General features: G+C 37.2%; 1 protein-coding gene across 1 annotated transcript; it reads right to left on the bottom strand.

Annotated features, from left to right (window-relative positions):
* Positions 1–4,544: 4,544 nt before the first annotated feature.
* Positions 4,545–23,150, bottom strand: sgpp1b (sphingosine-1-phosphate phosphatase 1b). Its single transcript, XM_052090509.1, has 3 exons — positions 22,118–23,150; positions 7,449–7,538; positions 4,545–5,361 (listed from the first exon to the last, which is right to left on the bottom strand). The coding sequence occupies exons 1-3, from the start codon at positions 22,835–22,837 to the stop codon at positions 4,810–4,812; spliced, it is 1,362 nt and encodes a 453-aa protein (XP_051946469.1). The 5' UTR covers positions 22,838–23,150; the 3' UTR covers positions 4,545–4,809.
* Between the last annotated feature and the right edge of the window lie 1,718 nt (positions 23,151–24,868).

Genomic DNA, 24,868 nt, shown 5'->3' with positions numbered 1-24,868 from the left:
TTAGGCGAAGTGGAAACAGTGAAATATCCGGACAAGTCATGTGCTCCACTGCACTATGCTGTACTAGAATTATTCCAACCAACCAGGAGTATGCATACTTAAACTAGTCCCAGGGGGTACTGTTAAAAATATAAAACAGAAGTTACAATCTAAATATTAGGACTCAATAGATTTATGTAAATTGCAAATAATTTTGTAATTTTGTAGTTGTTTACTTATATTAATTTATAATTTTAGAAATGTTTTATTATTAATGGTAATACTAAATGATATCCAGTGTAAAATGCATTTAACCATTTCAGGCACTGTGCTTACTGTGCGAAACCACCTCTTCTTTCGTCATTTATTTTTTTGCATTAGAGTTTGAAGTCGGAATCTTTCTATCTTGTGAAAATATTTGATGTTGTTTAGCGTAATAAAAATAAAGTAGTAATAACTATAGTTTCTGCCCACTACCTCAATCTGTGCTTCTTCTTTTTTTCACAATCCTGTAAGTTTACATGTTACAGAATGAGACTTTGTAAAATAATAATAATAATTATTAGTGATGGAATGGAGGGAGATCGGGGAAGTGATACTGTGAGTAGTGATGGAGATCAGGGAAGTGATACTGTAAGGATGGTGACCAGAATACTGCTGATAATCAGGAGAGTGAACATAGAGTTGGATTTGAAGTGTTGAAGCAAAACATATGGCCGTAAAATAATAAGGATGCAGTGACCATTATTATCCCTGAATTGCAATCAACTTACTCATGGGTGTTTAAAAAAATCCCAGTTGTATCGAGACAACTGGTCCTCCCATGCAGATATGCAAGACACATACATATCTTTTCTAATGTCATCTCTAGTCTCGTTACTTGCTGAAACCACCTAAAAAATGACCTATGACCCAAATCCTAAAGAATCTAACACCATATTGGTTTTGATGGTTTGTAACATGTTCATGTCTGTGCATGAAAGGGTTCACATTTGGTGTCGACAAAGGGATACTTGAGTCTTTCTGATGGGAATGTGGTGGAACAGTACAAAAGACAAGAAAGGTTGGGAAACAGTGCGGTATGGTATTTTGTAGGAACACAAAAAATTATTTGGGTCTTATATAGGCCTGCTAATATATTACATCTTTTATATATATTACATGTGCATTCATATTTTAGACATTATGAGGAAGTCATTGATCTCAGCAGGAACACTGTAACTTCCTCTGAAACAGAGACTGAATAGGTGTGTGCTTATCAAACATATTAAAGTCCTAATCTGCTTTTAGTGAGTTTTTAATTTATTTTTATATATAATCTTTCAAAAACATATAGACTAATAGCATTTATGCTTTAGATTGAGTACATTAAATGCCAAACAACCTTGGAACAAAGAAACCTGAAAATAAGATAACTTCTCGGAAAAACACATAGCTTTTAAAACAAGCCGTTTTATTCACATAAGAGCACATTTATAACACTGATTTCCTGGTCATTGACATTTTCAGCCCTGTAGGAGTGTGATTCTGCAGGTGCCAAGCACTGGGTGAAGGTCACTGACTTTGTTTTGTCTGAAAGTTCAGCTGCTCTCCAGCATCATTGTGTACAAAATGTAACAATGTAAAATTATATGATTTTTATGGTACTTTCCGTTTCAGGTCTACACCGAGCAACACCTAACAAGCTCTTGACACCTTTAGAATGCCTCCTACACTTTTTAGAAAGAAAAAATAAATCAATTGTATTTACAGTTGAACAAGAAATCAAAAAGGACCAGATCAATACCACACAAGAGAATCAGTAATTTCATATATATATATATATATATAGAGAGAGAGAGAGAGAGAGAGAGAGAGAGAATTTTATTTAATATATTTTAATATACATGTATTTCTGAGAGGGTTATGATTGCAAGCTGCAATCCAATGGAGAATACTAGGAAACTCAAAGGAATAACACATTTAAAGATGCTGATCCTCAAACTTTATTTTTGTTGTTTGTTTGCAAACATAGTAAACAGGATGTAATCATGGACAAACCAGGGTGGACCGAGCAGCAATCAGTCATTCTCATTTAAAGTATTCCAGTTCAGTTTTTTCTATTCAGATTTGTCACATACAAAAACAGTAAGAAAAAGAAACCACTTTGAATAAGAGTCACTGTGTTCATCAATATCAGACACTATATATTTTCAACAGATTTTTCTTTTATTAAAAAAAGGCACTGTGTGGTAGTTAATCTGGATAAACTGATTCTAAATTAAGTCGTAGTCTTGCCTGTAAAACCCGCAGGAAGCCAAAACACAGAAAATAATGCACTTTTAAATGAGAACCGTACCATTGGATTAGTTTCTCATGACAACAGCTTAATCTGAGTCATGGAACAGGCCCATATGGAATCTGAGGGACTTCCTTACATTTTCTGCACTGATTTGGGGGGACCTGAGATTACTACACTTTATTGGTAGCTAAGAGCATTATAAAATTAGCCAAAATATTTAACAAGCAAGGGGTGGGGGTCATGTAAAACTTTGGTAATGCCTGCCTTTTCAAATCTGCAAAAATCAGCAGATGCAAATTCCCATCTTGGCCTAGAAACATTACTTATTCAAAGACAGCTACTATCTGGAAGTACTATATTTGGTCATATAAACACTTTGTTAAATAATGGGTTGCTTTATAACCTGGACATTTTTTTTTTCTCTGAGATTCTGCTTTACTAGTGCATAAACGCTAACTATTTCTATTCACAAACCCACCACAGATTTATTTGATAAAATCACTCAAGGAATCTTGCAGTAAGGAACACACACATTTGGTCACTCACAACAAAAGAAACTTATTCTCTCCTACCCATGTGTGCGGTCCATCATTTCTCTTGCATATGTCCGCTGAATTTAAAATTATGGCAGTCTGAATTGTTTTAAATGAATGCATCAGCGAACGGGCAAAAGTTAACATTTGCTCCAGTTGGTAGAACCTTTATTTTCTTTCTCATTGTTCTGTGAATCCAAAAGAATGATGAAATGGGAAATTACCTTCCCTTTCAACACAAAAAAGGAACTTGCATGTGTACAAGACACACAAGGCCACAGAAAGGGTAAAAACACACAATCGGCCGTGTCACGCAAGCCCAAGCTTAAGTCACCACAGCGACACAGACATACAACAGCAGATGGCAGAGCAGTGCATTCTGGGAACAGTGCATTTTAAAACGGCATCACAAACACATCTTAACTCTACGTTAAACAACCATGATTGTGAAAAGGCAACAAGAACGGACAACCCTGAAGTTTACTTTGTTGTAATATGACTTAAAACACTCCTAAATACTATTGTATGCATTTGTTATTCTTTTCTTAATAGTGGTGCCTTTTCATTAATAATAAAATCACACATATTTATACATATACACACAGTACCGAATTAAAGTAGCAATTTACAGAGAATGAGAGCAGAGTGAGAAATTAACATTATAAAACAATTTGATTTTAAGTCAGACTTCCTGACATGTATTCAATCTAAAAACAATGAAACGTATAAAACCAATTCAAATGTTAAACAATATTCAGAACCACTAGTGCATCGCCAAGTCTTTTAATGTACACAACAACCCATGGTTGAGTTTAACCTGGAAATCTAGTTCTTAAATTGTCAGTTAAGGCAGCCAATGTTTAAAAAAATGTTCATCCAAAAAGAAGGAAGAGTCTTTGGAGCAATATATCTGTACTAGAACAGATGCTACACATCTGGAACACCAAAAGTACCAAAAAGGTACACTACTCCCAAATAGCTAACCATTATTATAGGAGTGGCTTTTGATGGCAAACGCCATTATTTTGAAAAAAAAAAAAAAACGCAATGAGATATGCCTTAAATTTCAGTCTGGTCCTCACATTAAGCTATCTATCGTATGTCTTCAGAAGACTTGAAATACAGCACACAAGTCATATGGACTACTACTTTTATTATCCATTTACAGTGATTTTTGTCCTTTTTGGAGCTTAGTAGTACAATTAACCAGACACTTTCCTTTTATGCAAAAAGAATGCTGACATTTTGCTGAAAATCTCGCCTTGTGTTTCACAGAAGACAATATGTAATTTTAATGACATTGAGGCAGCGCAAATTATGACAAGATTTTCAATTTTGGTTGAACTTTTCTTTTAATTTTTTTCATGTCTCTGAAACAAGAGAAATATAAATGCTGTCAACAGTTTTGGCCAATCTATGCAGACAAATTAAAACTCATATGCATCAGTTTCACCTGATCAGTGACAAAACAAAGCTGAGAGATTTCAATCTCTTAGTATGAAGCATTTTCAACTCTTGATGCAAGAGTTTGAGTCCTCCTAACAAAAACTTAATATGTTATTAACAAAACTAGCCTCAAGTGTATGATAATTAAACATACAATAAACCACTGTATTGCTTGAGAAAACTTTGAAAAGCTCTTTAAGATACAAAAGTTTCTTATAAGATTTTAAATCAGAATATATATATATATATATATATATATATATATATATATATATATATATATATATATATATTGATATAGGCAATGCAAATTCTATAGAAAAGGGCAGAATTTTCTGAATCAAGTATAACACCAAATACAGGTGTTCAGATTTGATAATCTTCTAAAGTATAAATGAACAACAACGATGAAAGACAATTTATATTCATGGAACTTTTGCAAGGTGCAACTGCAGCTCAGTGTAAAATGACTGCCGTTTGTTCAAATCAATCATCGATTGGGGGAGGGGCCTATGCAGTCCAAATGGACTCTTATTGGCTGAAAGCTCATCGGATATCTCTTCCACCTAATCAAATCAGGCCCATATGTCCAAGAATGAAAGGCACAAGGAAAAACGCGTTGACCCCCACCGTTCCATAGACGATATATCGATATGGCAGCTCCACCTCCATGTGCTGCCTGGCCTTTCGAACGTCGTCACTCGGAATCCCAACGATCCAACACACAAGCGGGATGGTGAGAGCCTTCATTACGGCTCTGGTAGCCAGGAGAATGATGACACCCAGGAAAAAGCGAAGCAGACACAGCCCGATCAAGCTGAGAGTGAGAGGTTGAGGGTAGAGAGGCAGCATCGACGCAGGTGGGTCTGGCAGCAAGCCCAGTTTGTAGTTGATGTGGGATGCCAAGGCAATACCCGCCCCGGAACCCAGGATTTGGGCGGTGTCACCACGTGAGGTGCTCCAGGTGTCCAGGGTGAAAGAAAAGAGGCCCAGTCCCACATGAAGCGAGATAATGAGGAGAGGGGCAAATCGATGAGTGCAGTTAAAGGTGTCAATGATGTCCAGAGCAGGACTGAAGACCACCAGGATCAGCAAACTATAGAGGACACCGGCAATGATATCCTAAACAACATAAACAAACAATACAAATAAGCATTATTTTGTATGTTTATTTTGTCTCTCTGTCTCACACACACGCGTGCACACACACATTTCTATTATGATGGGGACTAGACTCCTATTGTTTTTCATTCTTTTACTATGCTAATTATTTTCTAACCCCTAGCCCACACACTTAAACCTAACCCTCACACAAACCTTTCTGTATTATTAAATTATGGTTTATTATGCAGAAAAAGCCTTTTCCTGATTTCCACAAACAAAAGCTGTAGAGGAAGTTTGACCTCATAACAAGCAACGTCATTCACGATACACATTGAAATACAACAATCAACATACACGTCAAAAGGCACAGTCTGTCTGAACTCGCGCCTCAGATACGGGTATGATCTACACAAAAATCTTAAATCTTTTTCATATACACTTTGTGTTCAACAATAGGAAGATTTGTGGGAGATCTCCAATGCCAGACCACTTGAATGTTAGTTTAGAGATTTCACACAGACCACAAGACAAACACATAAAACCCACTAAACAGTATTATAACAGAACAGTATTATTCAGTACACTGGCCGAGAATGTGTGTTTGAAAGTAAATGAGCTGGTTAATTCAGTTCTAATTTAACTTGCTTTCACAGCACTGAAATCACTGCAATAACTCTTAAAAGATTCCAGACTTAAACATTTATTCTTTACACAAATTGTGAATTTTGTTTGTATTCACATTCTCTTACTCCAACCATCTGTAATCCGTAACCCTTCTCCAAACATTTAAAATGACCTTTTGGGGTTTCCAGCTGTGATTAAAAGACATTATCCCTTTATGAAACTGGTTTACTTAAGGGGACAAATGATGTTTTCTATCATGATTTCTTCCGAAATGTTGTCGCCAAGAGAAAAGTAAAACCACAGTGGCATGATCTCTTTCTCTCATCTAACATTCAATAACCATGATGGGCTGATTTTCTACACCAGCTGTTGTACACGGCTTGACCATTTTTGCATATGTGTGTGTGTACTTGTTGGACAGAAAGGGAGGGAGAGAGAGACAGGGATCACATCATTTGGCCTGGTCATATTACGTCAAAAAAAAATATTACATTTTCATAGCTAATTCCATTCTAGAGTTGATTTACAGGTGAAGTCTGTATCTAAAAGGTCATTGGATCTTTTCACTGTAAGGCAGGACTTACTTTCTACATCCGTTAACCGTTGGGTGCTAAGAGCTCTGTGGTTTGGTTCCAATTTCTCCCATTAATTTTAATAGAATTGGCCCATCGCTGCTAAATAATCTGGTATGACTTTTGGAACACAATCCCACTGTTACCAGAGTGACGGTCTCTAGAGCAACAGCCACTCGTCCCCCAACAGGGTGACCACACACATGAGGTCACCCCGAGGGTGACATTACCATTTAGAGCACATCATTGGTAGACACGGAACAGAACATGCATTTTGTAGACAGTTAGAAAGCTAGGAAAAAAAGTCATCCAGACAGAGACACACACCTCACCAACAGATGATATCATGGAGCTAAATTACACTGTAATGAGGCGAAGACGCTTTTAAAGCATAACAGATGGGGTTTACCATGTCTGCACACATGCATGATGCATATTCATAATGAATGGGGATTTAGGGGCAGCAACAGGCAACATGAGACAGACAATTACATAAGCAGATGGATGCAGTTATACAGGGCTGCTCTTTGTACATTTGAGTAGCCACACACACACACACACACACAAAATTCTGGCCATATGTCTGATCTTACTTACAGGACCAAAGGTTCATTAAAGGTATTTTAAATTGACCAGTATCTGTTTTGTTCAACTCACACACACAAACACACACTACTGTTGGTAATTATCTGACCCAGTGAAGAAACACCAAGGATTTTTTCCTTCGAGTGCGAACACCCTCACACAGAGATAACATGCACACACAAATACAGACATATATAACAAGCACACATGTCCCATGATGAAGCTTATAATGTTGCCTGGCCTTTATGAACACTGTTATGATGAAGAACCAGAGAACAGACAAAACACAGGGGTAGTGTGAGTGGTTTCTTCTGTTTTTCTTACCAGTATGGAGTGCATGCCCATGTATATGCGGCTCAAACACACCAGCACACACCAGCTGAGAACCAGAGAGAGACCCAGCAACAATGGATACTGTGGAAAGAAACACACACACACACACACACACACACACACACACACACACACACACACACACACACACACACACACACACTTCAGTTGATGAATCAAACTATGAACATTTCACTCAATCTCCAATCTCTTTCCCTCTCTAGATCCTCTTTCTCTCCTGCTCTTCCCCCTATAGCTGGTTTCAATTTAATGAATCACCATTCACCACAGTTGTGCAATCCCTGACTGACTGACTGACACACACACACACACACGTTGGTGCGGCTATCCTTGAGGATTCTCCATAGACATAATGATTTTTATACTGTACAAACTATAGATTCTATCACCTTACCTGAACCATAACCCTCACCCCCTTTCTGCATTATTTAGTACGTTTTTGTTTAAGCAAATATGAATAATAGGGACACTAGAAATGTCCTCATAAACAACATGTATAGCATAATACCCTTGTAATTACCAGTTTGTAACCAAAAACATTTCCTCGGAAACCACCAAAACATATCATTCAGCTGCAGCCACTGACTGGGAGAAACACATGCCGTTCTGTGTGTAAACAAACATGGAAGATGTGTGATGTTGCTCCTGTGAAAACAAGCATCTCTGCTTTGTCCTGTTGAAGCACCCAACATCATCATGGACTGTAAAACATTTGCGTATTCAGAACATTTCAGCATGGATTGTATGTTTTTGGCTCATATCAGAGTGGACTGGTTGTGAACCAGCCACCATATCATTATCACCATCACAGCTTTGCAAAGGAACTGAAAGATGCAGCAGTTAAACACTACCAGACCCATGAAAAGTGTTTCATTCACAAATGTTTTAAATGTAATTATTGTTTGATCATTGCTGTGCTTGCGTGAACATTTTGATATATTCAGATGAAATTTTGGGTGTACGTAGTGTTAACCCTGAAATGTATTTTTATAAATAAGTTTATTTTCTTCCGATTGAGATTCAAAATATAGCTGTATTTGAGGGACTGCACGAAGTTAGCCAATCAGAACCGTGGGTGTTTAGATTGAAGTTTTAATGGGGCAGATAACTTTAAACCAAGCTTTCAAACAGAGGGCCAGAGACAAGGTGGAAAAATATCATATATGATTAAATTATGACTGCTTTGGTGCATAAAAAAAAAAAAATTATTTACTGACATAAGTGGACCTCAGGGAAAATAATCAAATTGTAACATCCAAGGACATTCAGAATCAGTAAAAAAATAAATAAAAACCCCAGACAACATGAGTTGTGGAAAATTAAATGTGATCAAAGAGCTTTATATTGCTTTAAATTGTGCATGCCATTAAAGAGTTGTTAAGTCTATCCATCAAAGCCTCATTTTCTTTAATATTAATACTACTACCTACTGTGAACAAGGTCTATAGGCTACAAAAAATTTGGTGGAATATTTACATATACAGTATCTCACAAAAGTGAGTACACCCCTCACATTTTTGTAAATATTTGATTATATCTTTTCATGTGACAACACTGAAGAAATGACATTTTGCTACAATGTCAAGTAGTGAGTGTACAGCTTGTGTAACTGTGTAAATTTGCTCAAAACAACTCAACACACAGCCATTAATGTCTAAACCGCTGGCAACAAAAGTGTGTACACCCCTAAGTGAAAATGTCATTTTTCATTAGACCAGTGTTCACAACACTGAAAAATTAGATGTGCAGGTGAGTTACAGAATGAACACAATCTAGAACATCAATGTAGAGGAATTATCAGCTAGGATTATAAAAGGACTGACTTTCTATTGTATATATGCAAACACACATGACCAGAGCAGATGGCAGGAGGGACAGCCTGGGTGAAAACACATACAATCATCTATAATGTCTCTTCAAGAACCAGGACACATAATCTGTCTCTCAATTTATAATTTCCATGTTTTAAAGTATATACCTGATGTTTAGAAATCCATCCAATACACAGTGTAACAGTTCATGCACAGATGGTACATTTAACAACATGAAAGCACATGTGTGTGCACACACATTTGTATATACAGTTGAAGTCAGAAGTTTACATACACCTTAGCAAAATACATTTAAACTCAGTTTTTCACAATTCCCGACATTTAATCGTAGAAAACATTCCCTGTCTTAGGTCACTGCCCTGAAGAAGCTGTTTGACATCCTCATCCACTTGTCCCTCAAGCGCACACACTTAATGGAGCTAGATTATAATGTATTGGCTCGCGACTTATTGAATAATAATATAAAGTATCTCACAAAAGTGAGTACACCCCTCACATTTTTGTAAATATTTGATTATATCTTTTCATGTGACAACACTGAAGAAATGACACTTTTCTACAATGTAAAGTAGTGAGTGTACAGCTTGTATAACTGTGTAAATGTGCTCAAAATAACTCAACACAAAGCCATTCATGTCTAAACCGCTGGCAACAAAAGTGAGTACACCCCTAAGTGAAAATCTCCAAATTGGGCCCAATTAGCCATTTTCCCTCCCCGGTGTCATGTGACTCATTAGTGTTACAAGGTCTCAGATGTGAATGGGGAGCAGGTGTGTTAAATTTGGTGTCATCACTCTCACACTCCTTCATACTGGTCACTGGAAGTTCAACATGGCACCTCATGGCAAAGAACTCTGAGGATATGAAAAAAAGATGGTGTCAAGCGTGTGTGGCAGCAACCAGGTGAGGAGTACAAAGACAAGTGTGTCTTGCCTACAGTAAAGCATGGTGGTGGGAGTGTCATGGTCTGGGGCTGCATGAGTGCTGCCGGCACTGGGGAGCTACAGTTCATTGAGAGAACCATGAATGCCAACATGTACTGTGACATACTGAAGCAGAGCATGATCCCCTCCCTTTGGAGACTGGGCTGCAGGGCAGTATTCCAGCATGATAACGACCCCAAACACACCTTCAAGACGACAACTGCCTTGCTAAAGAAGCTGAGGGTGAAGGTGATGGACTGGCCAAGCATGTTTCCAGACCTATACCCTATCGAGCATCTGTGGGGCACCCTCAAATGGAAGGTGGAGGAGCACAAGGTCTCTAACATCCACCAGCTCCGTGATGTCGTCATGGTGGAGTGGAAGAGGATTCCAGCGGCAACCCGTGAAGCTCTGGTGAACTCCATGCCCAAGAGGGTTAAAGTAGTGCTTAAATAAAAAATACTGACACTTTTGGACCAGTTTGGACATTTTCACTTAGGGGTGTACTCACTTTTGTTGCCAGCGGTTTAGACATTAATGGCTGTGTGTTGAGTTGTTTTGAGCAAATTTACACAGTTACACAAGCTGTACACTCACTATTTTACATTGTAGCAAAGTGTCATTTCTTCAGTGTTGTCACATGAAAAGAAATAATCAAATATTTACAAAAATGTGAGGGGTGTACTCACTTTTGTGAGATACTTTGTCAATATGCATTTCTTATCGTGAAGACAATTGTCAATATGCAGCTTTATTAATACTAGAGAGTTTTTTTTGTGAGTTAAAGATGGATTGAAGTGAACAGAAAGGTGAGATAGGGTAGTCTTCACCCCATTATACACTGCAACAAAATATATTTTTGATATTGATATTGATATATTGTTTTCCAATATAAATATGTACTAATCTTTTAAAACAATGTATTTTTTTAGCAACTATACTGCAGAAGACAAAATTGTTATCTGCGAATGTTGAATAGAATACAAATATTTTAAAATACCTAAAAACATGCATTCACCTGAGAATGCCGCATATAAGATTATTTATACTTGCTTTTAGAGAATAGATCTTGAATAGAAATCTTTACTGCACTCGCAGAAGTATAACCAAGTAAAAAATACACTTATATACAAAATACACTTACTGTATATTTAAGATGCATTCTTTTAAAGCAAGTCTAAATATCGTATATGTTGCTTCTCAATTTAAAGTATCTTGTTTTAAGTATTTTTTATAAATTTTAAAATGGAAAACAAGACAAAAACACTTGATAACAATAGGATTTTTTGCAGTGAATTTCTTTACTGAATTAAACTTATAAAAAGTATTTTTTCCCTTTAATTCAGTGAATGTCATTTAGAGGTATTTTTAAAAGAAGATTTTTTTTCCTCTTTATTGTTAGTAAGCACATTTAATACAGCCTTTTAAGTCAGGACACAAGCAGAATAATCAGTTAAGAGCTATGGTTAACCGTTGCAATAATCACAGAATAGTCGAATAATCGTTAGATTAATCGATTATCAAAATAAACGTTAGTTGCAGCTCTACCACAGATGGATCCTCCTGTGCTAAAACGTTCAACCAACAAACATTAAATCCAAACCCTCAGCAAACCATAAAACAAGCACTTTAATACATATCTGCCCCACAAAGCAAAAGATGGTATAAGACGAATTAAATGAAGGAACAATAGCCATTAGAAAACTCTAAAAAGAACAGCCATATGCTTAACGGAGTGTCCTGGTCAACCTGACATTCAAATGATCATGAACACTCTCAGTATGTCATCAGTTACAAGGCTACATTGCATAATTTGCAATTAAGAATGACATAACTTTGAACTTGAATTGAAAAATCAAATGATAGGAGTAAATAAAATAATAAAAAAAGGAATAGTCTGCCACTAAACAAATGTTTGCTAACTACAGGTGTTTTTAGGTCATTTTAATACACTGTATGCATCACTTGGCTGTTAGGCCTAAATACACAACAGCACATTCCTACAGTCAGTCAGTTTAAGCCTCCGTCTGTGTGTGTTTGACGAACTCCATCTCTGCCAGACAGATTACTGCAGAGTTTAAACAATCCATCAGAGATTTACATCCATGTGTAAGCACATCCAACTACGGATTTATAGTGGAACTGAAATGCCAACTGCCAAGAAAATGACACAGCAAATTAAATCTCTGGGATTTCCATTCTGTGCAACGTATCAAAAAGGAAAAGAACATTTTCCCATTGCTGTCCTGACAACCAGACGTCAGCGCAGCGATAACAAACTTAGTACCCTCTAACATTTGCTATGCCTTGCAAAAGACTTTCTATCCTCAACAAAGCAAAAAAGGAGAACTCTCAAACCATTCTTTGTGTTTGTTATTTAGAAATCTCTCATGAGATTATGCTGTTTTGGAAGACATCAGGGAGACTGCCATTTGCCCACATGAGGATAAATTCATGCAGAAATTGTTAAAACACAGAAACAGATGTGTGCTCAATGGATGGTCTGCTATATCATCCAAACAGGCTCATAATACTGTGAAATCCAAGGACATTTGAAACTCAATGAATTTACAGTACAATGTGATTTTTCTATTGTCTGAAAAAATAAATAACGCAAGTTGTTCTTGCCTGTAAAAAACTCATTAAGATGCCATGGTGTTCTATGTGGTTGCACATAGAAAAAAAAGTGTTCCAAGTTGTTTTTAGCACGTTGCTATGTGGTTGCTAGGTCTGCAAAACTCTATGATATTCTGGTCCCTACACACGACTTGGGTACCTTCTTCAAAGTCTATGGGACTTTTTCACCTGATTTAACTCCTGCCAAGCAAAAATCCTACGTCTGATTGCTTAGATAAGTAATAACACACCTTCCCACAACCATCCGCATGATTTGAAGTCATTCATGTCTGTAGTACAAATCACGTGGAATGGGATACACACCAAAGCTTAAAACTCAAAACAGGTTTTTAAAAATTTCTAACCCAAGTATGAATAACAGTAATAGTGAAGCATTCTTGGTGCCATACAGTCAGAAATGTGAGCTGAGGATTCAAACACTCACACACAGACAGCTGGAGCGTGCCTTGTTTTCCAGACCGCACCTCATGCCCGGAGACCACATGACTCAAACCCTGAGCCACATTCTGAACCAACTCACACAGAGATTCAGAATTCTAACCTCATATGCTGAACATCTGTCTCTGATTACAGACTATGGGTGTGTGTGTGAGCTCTCTACAGCTGTGTTTTTTGAGATGGTTGAGATTGTGTGTGTTTGTAAACCTGATGCACAGCCATATTAATTTAATAGTTCATCCAAAAATGAACATTTGGTCATCATTCACTCAACCTCACATTGTTCCAAACCAATTTGACTTTCTTTCTTTAATGGAACACAGAAGGAGATGTTGTTAGCCTGTATGTTGGTATCAGTCAACATTCACTTTCATTGCATCTTTTTTTTCATACAATGAAAGTAAATGACTGGGACTACTGCCTAACATCTTTTGTATTCCCAGGGTTTCTGCAGGTTTTATGAAGCTAAATTTAAGACTTTAAGACCAACTAAAGAAAATGTAATACATTTCAACTGCCCTGAAGAAGCTATTTGACATAACACATCCTCCCATATACACACACGACAAAAGAGTAACTGTATTTACACACATGATCCTGTTAAGAAGTTTATTCCCGTGGTTTCTAATATGGTGTGCTGCTTTCTCAATGACTGTTTGTGTAATAAATGTTCATGAATCCCTGCTTTGTTCTGAGCAGTGAAGATGTCAACTTTTCTCAAGAAAAAACCCAACTACAGTAAAATTATTTGGTTTCTCAGCATCTTCTGCACATTTGAGTTCTTCCCAACAGAGACTATATATGAGGTCCAGATTTTGACAATTGAGGGTCTAAAACACAACTATTACAAAAGGTGCAAAAAATGTACGATGCTCGAGAAGGCAACATAAGAAGAACCAAGGGGTGAAACCCTTTGAACAGTATGATTTGTGTAAATAAAGAGTACATTTTTTTTATGATGTAGCTTTTGAAGGGCAGTACTACATAAAAAAATATATAATCTCTTATAGGCTATTTGTATACATTCTGAAAGAGGTGTGGAAACTTATAAAAACAAAAGGGTTATGCAAACTTCTGCACTGTATAGGCTATACAAGTTTGTGTAAATTTATATTTCATATTTAGTTTTGTCATGATTTAACCACATTTTAGCTTTTTTTTTAAATGTACAAATTCCATGTAGCCTATCCTATCCATCTGATGTCATATTGCATGTGTAGTTATTAAATGGCTTCACAAAAATTCACAACATCGTAACCAAAAGTTCAAAATACAAACCTCACATCTGAACATATAAATGCTTGTACTACACGAAGAAATAGATCGGCTCCTTTCAGCTAGTTATTGAAAATACTTTTTTATTGGTGCTGACTGACAGGATGACAATGAGTGCACGGCAAACAAATGATGTCATTGACATAGTACATGGCCAGATACATTTCAGCAGATATGTAGAAAGACTAGAATTAAAGTATCGTCAAATCAACGTGCAACACTTCGAAAAAATCAGTGAGCCTACCAGCTGAAACCAGGACATAATTACAATGTTTTCTTCAAAATGGGACATCTGGTCACCTTACTTAAATGCAACGAGAAAACAATCCCGCAATGAGAAAACAATCCATCATACAACATTTCATGCCATGACTGTATGAATTTAAGACTTGTTGCTCCGATTTAAACCTTTTTATGGCCTTATTTTTGTGTGGATTTTTAAGACCCGCAGAAACCCTGATTCCACTGAAAAAAGTGTAAGTGTCCACTGGCGTTGGACAAATCTTATAAATACCACAGAAAATGCATAGGTCTGCTGTTTTGGGGTAGTGTCTGTAAAGTGTGCAGCAAGTGTGGTCTTGTCTTTCATTGCTTTCAATACGTGGTCAAAATGCCTTTTTACCTTTATTTTTATCATTTCAATATGTTCCTTAAGGTCCAGTTATAATATTAGGAAAGTTTAAAAAAAAAAAAGTCTTATATTTGTAAAAATGATCATTTTCCATCCTCATTTTGACCCTCTGTCAGAAATGCTTGGTTTTGGTGCTGCCCCTCCTTTAAAACTTGAGTAAAAGCCCACAGTTATGATTGGCTCTCTGCTCTTAACTGACCAGTCAGGCTATAGAAGTGATTAGATAAAGTAATCTTTATGCAGTGAGGAGGATGTTTTGAGTTCTAAATATTACAGTATGTTTTTATAGTACAATGACCTCTTATATGTCCAAAAGATCAAGGAAAATTTGATTCCTCATGTCATGACCCCTTAAGTTATCATATCAAGTTATCAGATGGAAAAACATTTCATTTATTTTCAAATTCCAAAGCATATTGCATACTGCAGGCCTACACGGTGTCAATTTAAAACACTTTTGTTAACCAAGCCACAATGTAAGCATCTCTGGACCTCAGTTTAACAACCTTTAGTGTATATAATATGTAGGCCTATGTAATATACATGCCACATCTTGTGCATCGTTTAAAACTAAAAACTATGACAACAACAGATGAGGAAGAGCGGGAGAAATAAAAGAGTAAGACAGAGAGTGAATGTAGGAGCGAGTAGGAAAAAGCAAAAAAAGACCAGAGCAAAAGATAGAATGGGCTTTAGACATAAAGCTGAGCTACAGTAAAAAAAAGATAAGAGGGAGAGTGTGCTTATCAGTGACCCAACAGAAGGTCTGCTGTCGACTGACAGTAACAACGTTAAGGAGCAGGCAAAAATCAATCTCAGCACTTTCAGATAACACTAAACTACACACATATTTAAACATGGTGACGCTAGTCTCAAAATCCTGCAGAAAATTAAGTTGTTAGGCAGTAATGTACTTCATCTTGTAAACTTTGACTCAGCTAAGTGGAAAAAAACTCTATAAAACTCCAAAATCCTGACCTAATGGCCAACAAACCTCTTGAATCATATAAAATACAGTTTGTATTGATTTTATTAGAATAGCTGAGCTCTGTCTGTTGTGAGTTAGGTAAACAAAGCTTAAAGGTTATAATGCATGTGTGTTTGGTCTTTCAAAGGGTCAAGCCAGTAAATGTTGTGTTTTGCTTCTAAATATCTTTTCTTATTAAACCCTGGGATAACGGCAATTTTAACCCTGGGTTAAGCATTTTCACACTTATAATTTTGAAAGAAGGTAAGCGTCACTTTTAGCCCTGGTTTAGAAATTGTTGCTCCAGATCAGGGTAACACGGTTTACTAAGACAACCAAGAAAGTCCTTTTCAAAGCCAGTCAGTCTACTCGGCAGCCATCTGGGGAATGCCGGTGGGCAGCTATTTTTATGGATACAAGCAGCATAAAAGTACAGCTCCTATCTACTTGAATGGGAAAAGACTGACATTTTAAAAACGGTTGGTCAAAATCATACCAGCCAATATTGGGTGTTCCAATTTCTCCCATTTATTTTAACAAAAGTGGTCTGTATTGGGTTAAACAGTCTCTGACAACCAATGAACTCAAAGTTTGCTTCATTAAATTCATGCACTTTGTACAACCACAAACTATGTTTATTTTCAGTGTTCCTTTGAACAGTTAAAAAAGGTGATTGCAGTGTTCCTCTGCACTTTGTCCTCTAACTTTATTTTAAAGGCCAGTCAGATTTTGTTCAGTATACTTCTAAACTGTGCCATGAAACGTTTGAAGGGTCTGCATACTACACAGCCAACAACAGAATCAAGTCTTTCAAAACAAGATTATCCTTTCATTCTGTACAGGAGAGAATGAAAGTAAACATTTCTAACCTCAATATGCACAGCAATTATTAAGAAATGTCACATATTATCAATAACCTTGTTATCAAGGCATAATCAGGTCGAGATAAACTTTAACTCAAGTTGTAATGTTTTGCAGTATCTTAAACCTGCTAGTTGCACTTCAACGTAGAGCTGATCCGATACCAACATTTTGGCTTTAGTACGATATCAGACCTGGTACCACGGTATACTAACTTAACACTGATTTTTTATATAATATTTCAACAATAATATATATATACAGGGTATTTGCAGGTTTGAAGGATTTTTAAGACGTTTGGAGGTCAAATAAAATAAACATTTAAGACCACTTTCACAATAAAAATAAAAAACACATTAAATAATTAATTAGCAGGTAAATACAAAACCACACTGAGGCTACTTGAATGTCTATGGACATGTTTTTTTTTTATAATTGATTGTGCATTTATGCATTCTTTTTTTAAATAATATAATACAACATTAAAACTCTAAATTAATTCATTATTAATGCATGTAGCCTAAAGTATGTAGCTTTTATTGTGACCCTGCTCTTTAGTCTCTTGTTTTCCAGCAAGACGTGATGAAAAAGACCTTATTCACAGTAGTGCCATGTTTGATTTTTAATGGGAATGGAAACGAGACTGTGAGGGATAAACTTACAGTTTCTTCAAATGGCATGCACAGTATAAATCTGTAAAAAGCTCCAAGATCACATTTGATTTTCCACAACTCATGTTGTCTGGAGCTTTTTGTCAAGTGAGTGTTCTTGAAAATATATATTTATTTCAACGTTTGCCTGGGGATCCAACAACACTTTAAACTGCATTACATCTCATTGAAGAGACTGTAGGTCTCTATCCCTTCAAACCTCGTTTGTCGTTCTCATCAAAAATCAAATATGGCACTGCTGTGAATAAGCATGTGCTAAATAACAAAAAAAAACCTTGGCAGATACCTTTAACAAATTCTTTAAAAAGGTAGTTAAAGGGCAGTTCGTTTAAAAATGAAATACCTGTCAAAAATAAAAACATTTATTCTTTTTTTCCATTCAATGATAGTGAATAAAACTCCATAATCTCTCCTTCTGATATCCACTGAAATAAGAAAGTCATACAGGTCTGCAACAGCATGAAGTGAAGGCAATTTTAATTTTTGTGTGAAATATCTGAAATAAAAGACAAAACTTGTCAGTTACCTGAAAAATGGCCTTTTAAACTTGGAAAGATGTACTGAAATTTTTAACAGATTAAATTCTGAAAGAGAACTGTGCTGCATAATTAGTTAGTATGTATATTGAAAACAGATTATACACTAAATATATATAACATACACTCACCTAAAGGATTATTAGGAACACCTGTTCAATTTCTCATTAATGCAATTATCTAATCAACCAATCACATGGCAGTTGCTTCAATGCATTTAGGGGTGTGGTCCTGGTCAAGACAATCTCCTGAACTCCAAACTGAATGTCAGAATGGGAAAGAAAGGTGATTTAAGCAATTTTGAGCGTGGCATGGTTGTTGGTGCCAGGCGGGCGGTCTGAGTATTTCACAATCTGCTCAGTTACTGGGATTTTCACGCACAACCATTTCTAGGGTTTACAAAGAATGGTGTGAAAAGGGAAAAACATCCAGTATGCGGCAGTCCTGTGGGCGAAAATGCCTTGTTGATGCTAGAGGTCAGAGGAGAATGGGCCGACCGATTCAAGCTGATAGAAGAGCAACTTTGCCTGAAATAACCACTCATTACAACCGAGGTATGCAGCAAAGCATTTGTGAAGCCACAACACGCACAACCTTGAGGCGGATGGGCTACAACAGCAGAAGACCCCACCGGGTACCACTCATCTCCACTACAAATAGGAAAAAGAGGCTACAATTTGCAAGAGCTCACCAAAATTGGTGCCTGGTCTGATGAGTCTCGATTTCTGTTAAGACATTCAGATGGTAGAGTCAGAATTTGGCGTAAACAGAATGAGAACATGGATCCATCATGCCTTGTTACCACTGTGCAGGCTGGTGGTGGTGGTGTAATGGTGTGGGGGATGTTTTCTTGCACACTTTAGGCCCCTTAGTGCCAATTGGGCATCGTTTAAATGCCACGGCCTACCTGAGCATTGTTTCTGACCATGTCCATCCCTTTATGGCCACCATGTACCCATCCTCTGATGGCTACTTCCAGCAGGATAATGCACCATGTCACAAAGCTCGAATCATTTCAAATTGTTTTCTTGAACATGACAATGAGTTCACTGTACTAAAATGGCCCCCACAGTCACCAGATCTCAACCCAATAGAGCATCTTTGGGATGTGGTGGAACGGGAGCTTCAGCCCTGGATGCGCATCCCACAAATCTCCATCAACTGCAAGATGCTATCCTATCAATATGGGCCAACATTTCTAAAGAATGCTTTCAGCACCTTGTTGAATCAATGCCACGTAGAATTAAGGCAGTTCTGAAGGCGAAAGGGGGTCAAACACAGTATTAGTATGGTGTTCCTCATAATCCTTTAGGTGAGTGTGTATATATATATATATATATGTAGTATTATCTATATTTCATATTATTTATATTATAATATTTATATAATTATATTATAATTGTTTTGTATGTTATTCATTTTTTTTTTTTACATTGACTGATTCAGTTGGCAGAGAAAATACCTGTATATGTCAGATGGAGATGAAGATGACAGATATAACATGTGTAACTCTACAGCTGATTAGTTCTGTAAGCTTTACAATTATTGTCAAAAGTGATGTAAAATAAGGAAGTGCACTTCCCTGCACAACTCAAGCGTCAGCTGAAATACTGGCTGCACAAGAGAGAGAGAGAGAGAGAGAGAGAGAGAGAGAGAGAGAGAGAGAGAGAGAATTTTGACTTTAACATTTGTAACACCTTTTTAAAGTTTTACTTTAAAGTTTGCTCACATCTTAATTGTTACTGGCTGGGCTAAGGTTATCCTGGATAAATTTGTCCCACGTTTCAAACTGCATACCTTAGTCACCTCAATTTGGGGTTAGATTAGAACCAGAAAAGCTTAGCAGGGTTAAGAAGCAGCTTAAACACTGTGTTGAACTTGAAAATAACAAGTGAGAAACATTAACCAAGGGTAAAAAGTGGCCTTTAACCAAGGTTACAAAAAATGATGATTACCCAGGGTTAAGCATAGTGTGAAAAGCCCTGATTTTTAAAACATTCATGAATCTTTTACATGCACAAAATGCAAGCCATTGTTTATATAGTTCAATAAACTTTCACACCCACAGAGTAAAAGTTTTAACCAGATGAAAAGATTACGGAACCAGAAATCAAGAATATCCATGTAAAAATGTGCCTGTGTGCACTTTAGCTATCCTTGTGAAAATGTCTTAATTAAAATCTAAAAATGCCTGCAAGTAAGGATGGCTTTATATTTAGGGTTAGTAATAATAATAATAATAATAATAAGCTTAATTTAAGAAAAACAGCTCTTTAATAGGTGGCTAATAGAAATATTTTAATTTTTTATATTATATTCAACATTCTCAAATAACAATTTTTTCTTCTGTTGTATAGCTGCTAAAGAAAATGTACATTGATTTAAAGGAGTTTTAGATATGGGTTAGGTTAGTTTGAAGTTTGGAAAGTTTAAAGTGCATCTGGACTGTGAGCTGTGTAATTCTTCATCTCCTCAGTCAGGCAACGCTGTTCTCGCGCATCATCGTTAGAGTTTATTGTGATCTCATGTTACTTTAAATGAGATCAAACGACTATTTGACATCGAAAATGTTTGGCAACAATTTTTTATTGGCAACGTCACCGATAACGTCGACTAATCGTTTCAGCCCTAATGGCATAATGTTGATTACCACTAAAAATAACATCCTGTTCTCATGAACATAGGGCTGGGCGATATGGCAAAAAATATTATCACGATATTCTTTTTCATATCATTCGATATCGATATTTATCACGATATTTAATCACATTTGCACATTTTTTGGAATTTCCAAAAAAAGAAGAGAAAACTAAATCCTAAACAGTCTAAACAAAACTGCGTTGGGGGCCCAGACACAGCCAATGCAGTGGTGTCTGCGGGATCTTCTATGAAAATATTACAATATTTTATAGAGTTTATCAATTGAGTGCAGTTGGATATGAATGATATAAGATGATCTGTTCATTTTGAATCATAATGAAGGTGTAATATATATATATATATATAAAATTTATTTTTTACATTAAAATAATTTCTTTACATACAGATATCCAAGTATGGGGGCATAGAAGCCCTCGTGACTGAGGAATGATACTGTATGGGGGTTCAGGGGGAACGTGGTGACCTGCGTAGCAGGGGCAATAGCAACTTTATACAGTCTGAGGCTGCGTTTCCACTGACGAGGAAGAAATACACACAAAGCCACTCCCAACGCTAGGAACCGCTTGCACTGCACTGTTGTCAATTTTACAATCCATCTTGTGAGCTTGACGCTTGGCTTCCATAGGAAGAAATTGAAAGAGCTCGCTCACATTCGCCAGTGGAAATATATGATATGAAAGAGTTTTTTATCACGATAAATAATGATATAGTTTTATCGACCAGCCCTACATGAACATTATGTGACCTTGGCAGCATTTTTGCCAAACTAAATTTCTTATTACATGTTTGGCTGCAGTTTCCCAGTGAAATGTCCAGCGGGGGGTGAAATGGTGTCATTTTCTGCCCCAACCTTTTTCAATTTGGGGGCATTTTTGGCACCTTCAGAGGCATTTTTTCCCCAAACCTGCATTATTTTCAGACCCTAAATGGAAGTGAATGGAGCCAGTCCATAAGAATTAAACACATACACCGTTTCAAAACTTCGACCATTTTTGTGAAATAATTTGCTTAAAAAGTGTGCCTGTGTTATCTTTCTTTAAAACAAATGCCACTTGGTTTAATATTTTTATACTAAAATTACACTTATTCATTTTAAATTGTCCAAATACTTTTTTGGGCGATTGCAAGAGTAAATTTGTTGACTGTGTAAATGGTTTAAGCCATGACTTAAAATTTCAAGCATGTATTAAGTGGTGTATTTTCTTACCTCCCACCGACCGTAGGTCAGCAGGAACAGGCTCACCGGTATGGCTGTACCGGACATGGCATGAGTGGAGGGCATGCTGTACTCCGAGTTATAGAACATCTCCACTTTGACCACCGGCGGAGAGGCGGGCCTCGGCCAACGGATCACATCTTTCGTGCACTGTCCAAGATACATAACCCACACCCAGACCACGACGAGCCGCCGGCTGACGTACGCGTCCACGTTCCACATGAAGTACGGGAAGAACATGATGTAGAACAGTTCATTCCCAAGCTCGGTACCGAACGTGAAAAGGTAGAACAGAAACTTGTTCTCGATGACAAACTCCTGGCCGACGTCTCCGGTGAGAGAGTTTCTGCGCAACGGCTTCACCGTGGATCCCCGAGCATCGTCCGGTTCAGAGCCGTCCTCCAGATGCTCATCTGGGTCTCGCCCGCCGGGCTGACCGTTCCCGGTTCTTGGAGCAGACGCTACCACCCCGTTCGCCACGCCGTTTTTGCGCTTCTCTCCGTCGGTCTCAGCTTCTGCTGTTCTACGGCGGATAATATCCCCGTCTCCGTTTCGAACATCCCCGTGCTGGATACACGGTGACCCGTTAATGACTTTGTCACGCGTGTCCGTCCCGCGAACCCCGCATAGTCGCTGGAAGCGCGCGACGTGCTCCGGTTCCAGAAGATAGTGTCCGAGACGCAAGAATCCCTCTTTCAGTCCGCCTGCCATGTCCAGCGACAAACTGTGTAAGCTGAACCTGACCGGGAGAAGCTGGAGATCCGAAACTCTACAAAGAGTGAACCCGAGCCGTAAATTATTAAACCATTCCCACCGTTTCCGTGCCAATTTATCAAACACCTGATCTAACTGAGACAAACAGCCTTATTACAAGTGAGACAATTATTGATGGATATATGAGAAAAATTGAACAAAACACACTTGCAACGGTCTACAAACGTCTGACTGTACCGACACACTCGCTGTATCCGGTTCTGACAGAATTGCGCCACCCGTGGAATGGCGGTTAGCAAAAGATGATTAAAAACTGAGACGATTTAATCGGAGGTGGAGCACTTCTATTAAAATGAATGGGAGAACTTAGAACGCCCAATATGGCGGATGTAGAAATGTAAGTCCCGCCTTACAGGTAAAAGAGCCAATCGCCTTTTAGATACAGACGTCCGCCGTTAAATGGAAAACGCGCATGCGCATTAGCTGGGCCAGCTTTTATTTTTTTGCATGTTCTGAACCAAAGAATCACAATTTACAATACATTTGTTGACAGAGTTGACTGCTGATTTGGACAGATTCTTTGTTTATTGGCTTCCACCAACCTGTTTTGGAGATTTATGTATATCTCTAGTCATGAAGATAGGAGCTGAAAAATAAGCAGAAGAATAATAATTTGTTTTTATCAATTGAGAGTAAAATTAACCAAACAGTTCTAAACATCCTTGTGCACAAATTATTTGAGGTGGGGACTTTAACACTGTTATGGATGAAGTAATAGACAGATGGCCTCCAAGAAACAATGAAAAAATACTTGAATTAAAACACGTATGTGCAAGAATGGATCTTTTAGATATTTGGAGATATACATACCCTCACCATAGAATATATACCTGGAGAAATAATGATTTGACTAAACACATAGTGATTTTTGGCTAATTTCCGCAGACAGTGCCAATAATGTTAGTTAAAATTGGTACTTCAATATTAACAGATCACAAGTCTATAATGATTAAAATAAATTATGTTGGAGATCCAGTTGGTCAAAAAAAAAAAAAAAAAAAAAAAGAAAGCCTTTTGGAAGTTGAATAAAACCTTGTTAGAGAATTAATGGTTTAAAAAATAAAGCTGTTGAAATTATAAAGAAAGATTGTGAAAGGATTTAAGTACATTTGTTCACAACTGGGAAATAATTAAATTTGAAATAAGGAGCATATATGTTTGTGTGGGGGGGATTGCCACAGTAAAAAGAGAGCAAGAAAATACATTAATTGAAGAGATAGTGAAGTTATCCAGTAAGCAAATTTTTACAAATCAACAACTTACACAATTGGCCCCCCAGTTACAATTACACACGAGTTATGAAGATAAATTTAGAGGTGCCAGGGGAACAAGAGGAAAAGAACACAAAATATTTTTTGTAATTTAGAATTGTGAAGTATCATCTATGCATAAACTCATGATTAAAAATAGAGTATGTGCATGAAGTATGTGAAAACAATAAAGAAATGTATTAGCCATGTTCAAAGAATCTATAGCATACGGGGACATGCAACTCTTAAACAGGGTCTTATTTCAATTTTTCCTAAGCCTAATAAGGATACATTTTATATTGACAACTGGAGACCAATTACCCTTCTGAATAATGATGCAAAGTTGTTTGCTCTGATTTTTGCAAAAGATTAAAGAAGGGTCTGTAAGAAATTAGTAGTAAGTAAGTAAGTAGCTCTGTACCTGTCCCCACTGAATTACATGTGCATGAAACACCTGTATGTGTTTACAGAGGTTTCGAGTGAGACACCTGTCCCCACTGAATTAAATGAAACACCTGTCTGTGTTTACAGAGGTTTCGAGTGAGACACCTGTCCCCACTGAATTACATGTGCATGGAACACCTGTCTGTGTTTACAGAGGTTTCGAGTGAGACACCTGTCCCCACTGAATTAAATGAAACACCTGTCTGTGTTTACAGAGGTTTCGAGTGAGACACCTGTCCCCACTGAATTACATGTGCATGAAACACCTGTCTGT

The sequence above is a fragment of the Xyrauchen texanus genome, chromosome 24, assembly GCF_025860055.1.
Source record: "Xyrauchen texanus isolate HMW12.3.18 chromosome 24, RBS_HiC_50CHRs, whole genome shotgun sequence".
NCBI lineage: Eukaryota > Metazoa > Chordata > Actinopteri > Cypriniformes > Catostomidae > Xyrauchen > Xyrauchen texanus.
Note: the sequence above shows the minus strand (reverse complement) of the source record. Positions and strands in the feature narration are given on the sequence as shown.